The following is a 9569-nucleotide window of genomic DNA, read 5'->3' as shown; positions in this document are numbered from 1 at the left end:
TTATATCTCTACAAAGAAAACTCTTGGCAAGTGTACTCACTCACCCATTCAGTAAATATTTATATGGGTAAGATTCATACAGGGATGACAAAAAGGATTCTTGCTCATAAGCTAGCAGGGGAGCAGCAGGTCTGAGGTAGGCCTGCTGGAAACGAAAGTGTAAATAAAAATTTAAAAGTCTTTATTTTCAAAAATAGCAAAATATAAAACAATGGAACATCACCAATTCAAATAAATTGACAAAGTTAATACACATTCAGAGAACATTTCCTTCTTTCTCCAATTCCAAATTTTCCATCTCCTTTTTTCCCATTAGTATTTGCAAGATTGATATAAAATTAAAAGAATGCAAATGATTTTGGTTGTACTGTATGATCACTTCACCTGAAGGAGCAGTGACTTGCACCTGTAGTCCTAGTCCTAGCTACAGGGGAGACTGAAGCATGTGCATCGGTTGAGCTCAGGAATTGGAAGGCAACATAATGGGGCAATGTGAATGAGGCCGCCATATTTTTGAGCTGGGCCTTCTTGTTGAATTTGGGCTTCCAGAAATGCCTCAAACAGACTGCTCTGGTTGGAGTGTTCTGTTGACTTGTGCTGATTGTTCTAAAGGCTACTAAAATTGTGTTGCAATTCCAAGTTTCTATAATTCTAAAGGATTATCTTTGATCATCAGACTTAAATGTTTTGGGCTTCTTTGTTAGCACTACAGTATTTCAAAATATAAATCAACAACATTTGGAGAAAACAATATGCTAAAGAAATTATTTGTGTGGTTTATAGTAGTTGCTGATGACCTGCATGGTACTGAAATACGCAATGAAGACAACTATAGGAGCAAACTGATTCAGTGAAATAAAATAATGCAGAGACATTACAAATGACAGCAGCAGTTTAGTGTAACATTATAGGGTTATGTTGGTATGGTGGAAAGATAACTTCAGATTCAACCTGGTTTTAATCCTCTCTGTGCCCCTCCAAGGTTAAGCAATGTATCTAACCTCTCTTAGCCTGTTTCATTGTAAAACGGGGATTCAGATACTAAGAGTGCTATACAGATTCAGTAACACAATTTTTGGTGTGGCTGGTACTTAGTAGAATTATGGGTTCCCACTGTAACCTTGAAAATCTCCTGAGTAAGTAAGGGTCCTCCTGTGCATTTGAAGGACTCTGTGGCCTCACTTAGGCTGCAGTGACCTTCAGGTTATCTTTTCTAACCCAACTTTTCCTTTCATCTAGTCTTCTCCGGATTGTACTGGACTAACAGAATGTGGACAGAATTGCATGCTGAGCCAGTAGTAGCTGAACAGGATACCTCACTAGGGTGGTCTCTGTCTTAAGTCTGCTTTTCTTGGAAGGATTAAGCCTTTCTTTACAGCTATGGTGGAGGAGGAAACATATAGTACATAATAGAGCTAAAGATTAAAGATTTTTGACTGTTGAACCTACCAACCCCCATCAGAAGAGCACCAGGAAGTCAGGAAAGAAGAAACTCTTGGCCGGGTGCGGTGGCTCACGCCTGTAATTTCAGCACTTTGGGAGGCCGAGGTGGGCGGATCACGAGGTCAGAAAGTCGAGACCATCATGGCTAACACGGTGAAACCCCGTCTCTACTAAAAATACAAAAAAATTAACCGGGCTTGGTGGCGGGCGCCTGTAGTCTCATCTACTCAGGAGGCTGAGGCAGAAGAATGGCGGGAACCCGGGAGGCGGAGCCTGCAGTGAGCCGAGATCGCGCCTCTGCACTCTAGCCTGAGCGACAGAGCAAGACTCTGTCTTAAACAAAAAAAAAAAAAAAAAAAAAAAAAGAAAGAAAGAAAAAGAAAAAGAAACTCTTGGCTTGACTTTTTCAGTTGCAGAGAAACAGAGCTATCTGGCAAGCTGTCCCAGTGGCAACTCCCTGCGCAGGAGTACCTAGGCCCTGTGATGTGGGCAGGTGGAGCACCAAAAGGTACCACACTCAGACTTCCCATCACTCATCCATCACTCTCTATTCCTGTTGTAACACCTACATTTATTGTAGACGTTCAGAAATTCACCTTTCAAACATGTTTTAGGAACACGTCATGTATATAAGTAGGAAGTTGCTTACATATATTAAAGTAGGGGCAGCATTATATTTAACAATAGTTTTAAATTCACTGAATTCATAAAAGAACAATAAGGTATGTTAACATCAATTTTATTACTTTACAACCGTAGTCACTTATAGCGCCACACAAAAAGCACATGTAAATGAATAGTAGGAGAGCTATTAATTCAAAATTCTAATCCCCAATATAATTTGCTGCTATACATTTCTATATAAATTATTGTATTTCAAAGAAAAGGAGACGCTTAAAATGAAATCTTCCTCTCCATGTTCTGCTCCATCCTAAGCTCATTATTAAAATACACAGATGAAGACAGCTATGGGAGAAAATACTATAGAAGTAATACTTGAAGGAGCCCAAGGTATGAGTTAATTTTTAGCAGTATTTTCTTACTCTAGACATATGACATAGTTCAGAAGTTACTTTAAATATAACCATGTGTGACAATAGAGACAATTGTTCTTCTAAAAGTACAGCTAATATATGTCAATAAGCACAAGGCAAAATAAAGTGAAATAAGTAAATGATATAAAAATTCATATAAATTAAAAAGTTCAAAATTAGTTTTATCATCTGCATCTTCCATTATATGTTTCAGTATATTTGTTATCAGTTATATTATCTAATGCCTAGGGTCAAAAACAAAGTAGACATTTTTTGAAAGGAGAAAGAAATTACAAATTTAGAGCTCTTTTGATTACAATTTATTTGTTTGCAAAATGTCCACCAATTAGAACACATGACTTCCGGTTATCATGTTTCTAAAGTTGAGTTTCCTTGCCTGGCCAGTATTTGGGTTGTAGCAGATGATCACTTGTAGTGCAATTTTCCTTTTGGAATCTTGTAGACACCATTGTTCTTTCTCTCTTCATTATAAAACTTCTGTGTTTTGAAACATAATTTTTCTTTAAAATGAAAAGTACTGCAATGCTTAGGAAAATTGACACTGTGCCCAGTATCACAGTTAGTCCCAGATATATATGTCTAGAAGAAGAGAGAATCTCTGTTAGAATTATTGCAACTACCCAACTTCAGAGAAATTTTAAAAGGTAGGTAATAATATCATTCTGATGGTTTTCTTTAAGAATGTAGATTTGGTGGTTTATATAAAAGACTATTTTATGAATAGTGACAGATCGTTGAAGGCAGTTTATAAAATAAAGCAATGTCTTAGTAGCACCATCATTTTCAGTTACTACTTATTACTTAATCAGTTTTATCCTTTCTGTAAATTATTTTGTTAGACCAGGTAACCATATCCCTGTTTGCCTAGAACAGCCTCAGTTTATGCTGGTGTTGGCCCAGTGTAATTTTAATAGTGCTCCTTTTCACATTCAAAAGTACCCAGTTTTGAATGATAAATTATGTGGCTACCCTATCCTCAGACCTTTCCCAACTTCATTTCTTTGGAAAACTTGCATGAAGCAATGCTGAGAGAATTGGAGCTCTGAGTAAAGCAGAGTGATTTCAGAATAAAGCAGTTATTTAAATCGGTTTATTTCATGAGAAACCTATAGTTCTATGCTTTGTCAGAAGATGCTAAGGTATGGAAGGTCAGGTTGCCTGTCTCATTCTGGTTACCTTGAAAACATACTCTCAATCTCTGATTGAGTTGCATTGTCTCTACATTACAGTTAATACAGCCTTAGCAAAAATGTGAGGAAATCCTAAATTATACTCACAGATTGGGTCCCTTTCAAAAACCAAAATAAATTTCACACATACCATCAAAACCTATTAACTCAAACAAATTTATTTGAAATGGTGTACCCAATTCACATCCAACTAAGATGGTTCAGTACCAAGTTTATTTCTCTAGAAACTGCTCAGCTTGTAAGTCTTTTAAACAATCTTTCTTGCTTTTAAGCCATTGAAGCATTGCTTTAAGCAATAAGGGACTAAATGTTTGATGAGCTGAACTGAATGATACCATAGTGAAAAAGCCATGCCACCCAACCCCCATATACACTCACCCACACAGAGAAAACCTTTTACTTTTGTGCATTTCAAGTACGAGAATAATTGAACATCAGTTTGGCAATAAAAGCCGGACAGATTTAGAGCCAAATCCAACTCTTGCCCAGGGGGATTATATCTGACGTAAGTGGTACAGTTTGGCTCAGTTTGAAAAAGAATAAAATCAAACCCAAAATGTGACCTAAATTTAAATGCCTCTGAATTTCAGGGAAATACTTGTCCATTTGTGTGCATAAACTTTCAAAATTCTACTCTATTCTGGACACTTTTGTCATATTTTAAAAATGATTACTCATTTAAAATGGGAGTCAAGGTAATGAATAGGGACAAAAATCAAAGATCTAATCAAATAATAATATAATTGTTCTATGATTACAGATCACACTTTTTGATTAGACTATTCTTTACCTTACAAGCAGTGAAATGACATGAAAACTTGTTAGTGTCAGTGGCATTGTGTAAATCTGGGATGCTGTAGCAGTGAGATGCGGGAATGCTTTTGATTTGGTACCTGAAGACATTTGAATCATATAATCTGCATGATCCTCTACTTCCACATCTTTTAAATCCCCATTTGAGGCATGAAGTATCAATCAAAACTCCAAAATATACTGGAGCTGGGATTCCTGCTGTGAGAAAAACAACTGCTGTTAAAAAACATATGCGCATCTTTTTGTCTATGAATGATTATCTGAAACCACTTACTTTAATTTAATTACTGTTTTGGAGATGAAAGGCTATCAATTACATACTGAAATCTCCAAAACCTCTCTCTCTCTAATCCAGTCTTTTCTCATAAGCTCCAGAATCATGCAGTAACTGCCATTTATTTGTCTCCAGAAGCATGTCACTCAGGCACTTCAAACTCAACATGAGCTCGACTTCTTCCCCTACAGACCTGTCCCTTAATCAGTGGAAGCCCAGTCATTAAAGCAGACTTGGGAGTCATCATTGAGCCTTCTTTCTCTCCTCTGTCTGGCTATCACTATATTTAATTTATCCCTCAAGCATACCAATTCTACCTACTAGGTGTATCTTAAACACTTTCTCTTCTTTCCATTCCCACTGTCACTCCTTCTACCCTAACATAAAGCAACAGCCAATTCATGATTTCTTGGCTTCCTTCATTAACCTTCTCAAATCTATCCATCATACAGAGGTTGCATCACTGAATTAAGTAGGTGACTTCCCAAGACATCGCTTCCAAAAGAAGAGTAGTTAACTGAACATTGGGTTATTCTACTTTTGTGGCCTCGCTTTGGGCAGGATTATTGTCTTATATTTCAGAATGCAATTTTCTTGGATTTCTTTCAGTGACTAAAATGTTCTCTCCTCTTGTCTCAATGCCTTGAGTAGTTTCCTTTATCCCAAGCAATGCTTTTCTCTTCTTTACCTTCTTAATACACATTCACTTTTAAAATCTCAGTTTGAACGTTTTCCTTCATGGTAGGCTATTTTGATGAACTAAACTTGTTTTACATCTCATAAAACTTTTAATACTCCTGTAATAGCTTGTCGAATTGCCTTCTCTGCTAGACTGTAAGTTCACCGTGGTAGGAAACCTGTCCTTCTTTTTCAAGCTATAAACCCTCAGAAAATGTTCAGAATTTAATCCTCCTTAGGAGAAAAGGTATCTCTTGTGTACAAATATTAATGAAAGTATCTTAAGCAGTTGTTCATAGCTCAGGGTATATTTTACGTGTTCTAAATTGGTGATTCATTAACATCTGTTATTTAGTTCTCTTAAGAACTGTATTGTCTGGCAGTTCATGGTCATAGTTGGCTGGAGTTGAGCAGGAGCTGCCTCCATGCCTCACTCCTCACCCGCTGCCTACACTTGGAGTCTACCGCAAGTCCATACAGCTTTCTCTCTGCCTACATCACTCATTTCCATCAACGGCCTGCTTGTTTCTGGCATTTGAGTTTTAACCTTTTTATATGTTTTCTTCAGTTATAAAATTGCTTTGTAGGCTTATATTGAACAAAATAATCTCACTAAATTCTTAAAATCATCTAATAATATTGATGACACTTCTAAATTTCAGAGATTATCCATTTGTTATTTGAAAACAAATGAAAATATTTAAAAATATTTTCTGGCCGGGCGCGGTAGCTCACGCCTATAATCCCAGCACTTTGGGAGGCCAAGGAGGGTGGATCACAAGGTCAGGATAGAGACCATCCTGGCTAACATGGTGACACCCCATCTCTACCAAAAATACAAAAAAAAATTAGCCTGGTGTGGTGGCGGGTAGGTGTACTCCCAGCTACTCAGAAGGCTGAGGCAGGAGAATGGCGTGAACCTTGGAGGCCGAGCTTGCAGTGAGCAGAGAGTGCACCACTGCGCTCCAGCCGGGGCAACTGAGCAACACTCCATGTCAAAAAAAAAAAAAAAAACACAAATATATATATATATACACACACATATATTTATGTAAAGGTTTACCTAAACTTTGCAAATACTCATGTAAAAAATTGATTCAATCCAGACTCATCGGTGGCTGCCAAAGTTTTGAGTGAAAGATTTTTGGGAAACAGAATGGTGACATAATCTCGAAGTGTCAAATTATAGATGACTTATTAACTGCAAAAGGATTTTTATGATGGAGAAAACTGGTGGACACCACCTTCACCAAGGGACCAAAATTAAAATTCCAATGATGGTATAAACTGAATTGATGTGCTTCCTGATGTGATTTATTAAGCATCATGCAAATCATCTGTGTAGTATTGCCACCAACAATATTTTACCTGGACATACTCAAAAGCAAACACATCCAATAGGTGAGATATTTTACAAAACAACTGGCTTTTGCCTCTTGAAAAAAAATGTAAATGTTGCAAAAGAACAAAAAAATAAGAATGAGGAATTTTTGGAGATAAAAAAGGTAACTAAACACAATATGTGGTCTTTGACTTTGGATCAAAAGAGAAAATAAAACACTATAGAAGACACTATTGTCATAATGAAAGAAATTTGAATGAGGAATTATATTAGACAGAGGAGCATATCAATGTTGAATTTCTGAAGTGTGAGAATGGTATTGTGGTTATACAGGACGACAGACTTGCTCTTGAAGAAGAATACAAGTCGAGGACTTTAGGACTGAAGTGTCAGCATGTTCACTACTTATTTTCAAATGATTCAGCAAAATATTTGTATGCTCAGAGAAACAGAGGAGAGAGATTTCTGGTTTTTGGACACAGTTGATAAATCCCAGTAAAAGTTTTACAATTATTCATTGTCATTTAAATTTTTGTTTTGTAGATTTGAAATTTTCACAACAAATGGGAGAGAAAGATAGAAGGAAGTGAAACCTATGGATTAAAAAAGATTTTAGCAATATATCACCTAAATGCAATTGTGGACCTTGTTTGGTTCTTGATTGAAACGTACATGTGTAAGGAAACATCAGATAATTTAAAGAATTTGAGCAGTAATTGGGTATTTGCTAATATTAAGAAGTTATTTTTTAAGATGCAAGAATCACCAGATTAAAACAAGTCATTATGGTTTTGATTAGAAGAGCACACCAAACATGTTATAGACGAAATGCAGTAGTCTGAGACTTACTTCAAAATAAGCTAGTTGGGTTAAGTAGTTAGGCACACAGATGTCCCAAGATGAGCTGTGTGTTGATAACTACTGAAATTGGGTAATGGCTAAATGGGAGTTCATTGCTATCTTTGCTGTATACAAAGAAAGTTCTTGCTATCTTTGTATATGTTTACATTTTAAATAACAAATGATTGTAGGAATATCTAATTTAATCTATTTTGCATGAAACCCCATGAACAAGAAGAGCAGAAAATTTATCTAGCATTGAATTTGGATTATTTGGTGCCTCAAAAACCAACCAAATAGATGATTTACCACTTAAAAACTTCAGGTGATAACCACTTTTACATTACCTTTAATGATGTGAAGACAAGCCAAAAGATTCAAATGTTCGCAATTTTCTGTACATGGTTTAAGATTATTGTAATAGAACATTTTCAAAGATTCACAAAAGCAGAGAGAATGATATAATTAATCCTCATGTACCATCATATCTTTGACAATTATTAATATTTTGCCATTGCTGTTTCCTCTCTCTCCACTCTGAACTCTTTTTGTTTGTTTGTTTGTTTGTTTGTTTTGAGACAAAGAGTCTGCCTCTGTCACCCAAGCTGGAGTAGAGTGGCACAGTCTCAGCTCACTGCAACCTCTGCCTCCTGGGTTCAAGCAATTCTTGTGACTCAGACTCCCTGAGTATCTGGGACCACAAGCGTGCGCCACCATGCCAGGCTAATTTTTGTACTTTTAGTAGAGATTGGGGTTTAGCTATGTTGAAACCAGGCTGGTCTCAAACTCCTGGCTTCAAGAGATCCACCCGCTTCAGCCTCCCAAAGTGCTGGGATTGTAGGCATGAACAATTGTGCCCAGCCTGAACTCTTATTTTAATATTTTAAAGGCAATCTGAGACATCATGTCATTTCAATTATGTATATTTCAGCATGCATCTCTACTGATGACATTTTTTAAAAATATGACTGTTATGTCATTCTCACACCTAACACGTTTTATAATAATTTCATAGTTTTATCTAAAATGTAGTACATATTCAAGTTTTTGGATTGTCTCCAAGGATTTTTTTTAATTCATTTGTTTTTATAAGGATCCAAACCAAATAAATACATTGTATTTCGTTGATGGCTCTTTATAGCAATATACACTCTTCACTTTTTTTTTCTTACTAATGGTTTTTGAAAAAAAGACACCACCAAGTCCTATAGGATATGCCACAGTCTGGATTTAATTGCTTCTTTATAACATTATTTAATTTATTCCCCTATCATCCATCTTTCCTAGAATCTGGTAGTTAGATCTTTTTAGATTCAGGTTCAATTTACTTCAGGCAAACGCGCTGTGTATTTTTTTATTCTGTCCCAGTTAGAAGGCACATGCAACTTAGTTGCCACTCTAAGATGGGCATGAAGTTCAGACTAGGCCAGTCTGATCCCTCCATTATGAAGTTGTTCATCAACTTTCATGTAAAGCTTTTAACTATTTTTAAGGCCACAGGACAGGATTTTTTTTTTTTTTAAATCTATGCTTCTTACAGAAAGTATTTTTGGGTTTTTCTCTAAAAAGGAATTTTCCTTAATTGACTAATTTGGATACTTTGACATACAGTTAATAGAAGAAAGGCAAGATAAATCATTTTTTTCCTTCTTTATTTCTCAATTTTCAGAATAATGACTTGATGTCCTGATATTCTCCAAAATTTTAAAGTATCATTATAAACTCATGTGTTTTAATATATTCTATGTATTTCAATAAACTGCAGCCATTATTGTTACTACTGCTACAACTATTTTGAGTTTCAATTTATCTCACCTTGAGGCCAATCTCCTCAAATTGGTTCTGTTCCCTTGTGATACATCCTTCTTAGGCTTTGGTAGCACATTCATTTTCTAGTATAAAAAGATGTCCCATAATCATCTTATGCATTTTCT

General features: G+C 36.0%; 1 protein-coding gene across 4 annotated transcripts in view; it reads right to left on the bottom strand.

Annotated features, from left to right (window-relative positions):
- Positions 1-1993: 1993 nt before the first annotated feature.
- SLCO1C1 (solute carrier organic anion transporter family member 1C1) overlaps positions 1994-9569 on the bottom strand; it is a 71720-nt gene continuing 64144 nt past the window's right edge. For 2 of the 4 annotated variants that reach the window (XM_010361354.1, XM_010361357.1), the window contains 2 exons: positions 4479-4699; positions 1994-3077 (listed from right to left, as the gene is read on the bottom strand). In XM_010361354.1, the coding sequence (XP_010359656.1) occupies positions 2904-3077; positions 4479-4699 (395 nt within the window). In that variant the 3' untranslated portion in view covers positions 1994-2903. The remainder of the gene's footprint in view (positions 3078-4478; positions 4700-9569) is intronic. The other 2 variants (XM_010361356.1, XM_030939192.1) reach the window with 1 other exon arrangement.

Source organism: Rhinopithecus roxellana, chromosome 10 (assembly GCF_007565055.1).
Source record: "Rhinopithecus roxellana isolate Shanxi Qingling chromosome 10, ASM756505v1, whole genome shotgun sequence".
Classification (NCBI taxonomy): Eukaryota; Metazoa; Chordata; class Mammalia; order Primates; family Cercopithecidae; genus Rhinopithecus; species Rhinopithecus roxellana.
The sequence above is the reverse complement of the archived record's forward strand: the minus strand, read 5'-3'. Positions and strand labels throughout refer to the sequence as shown.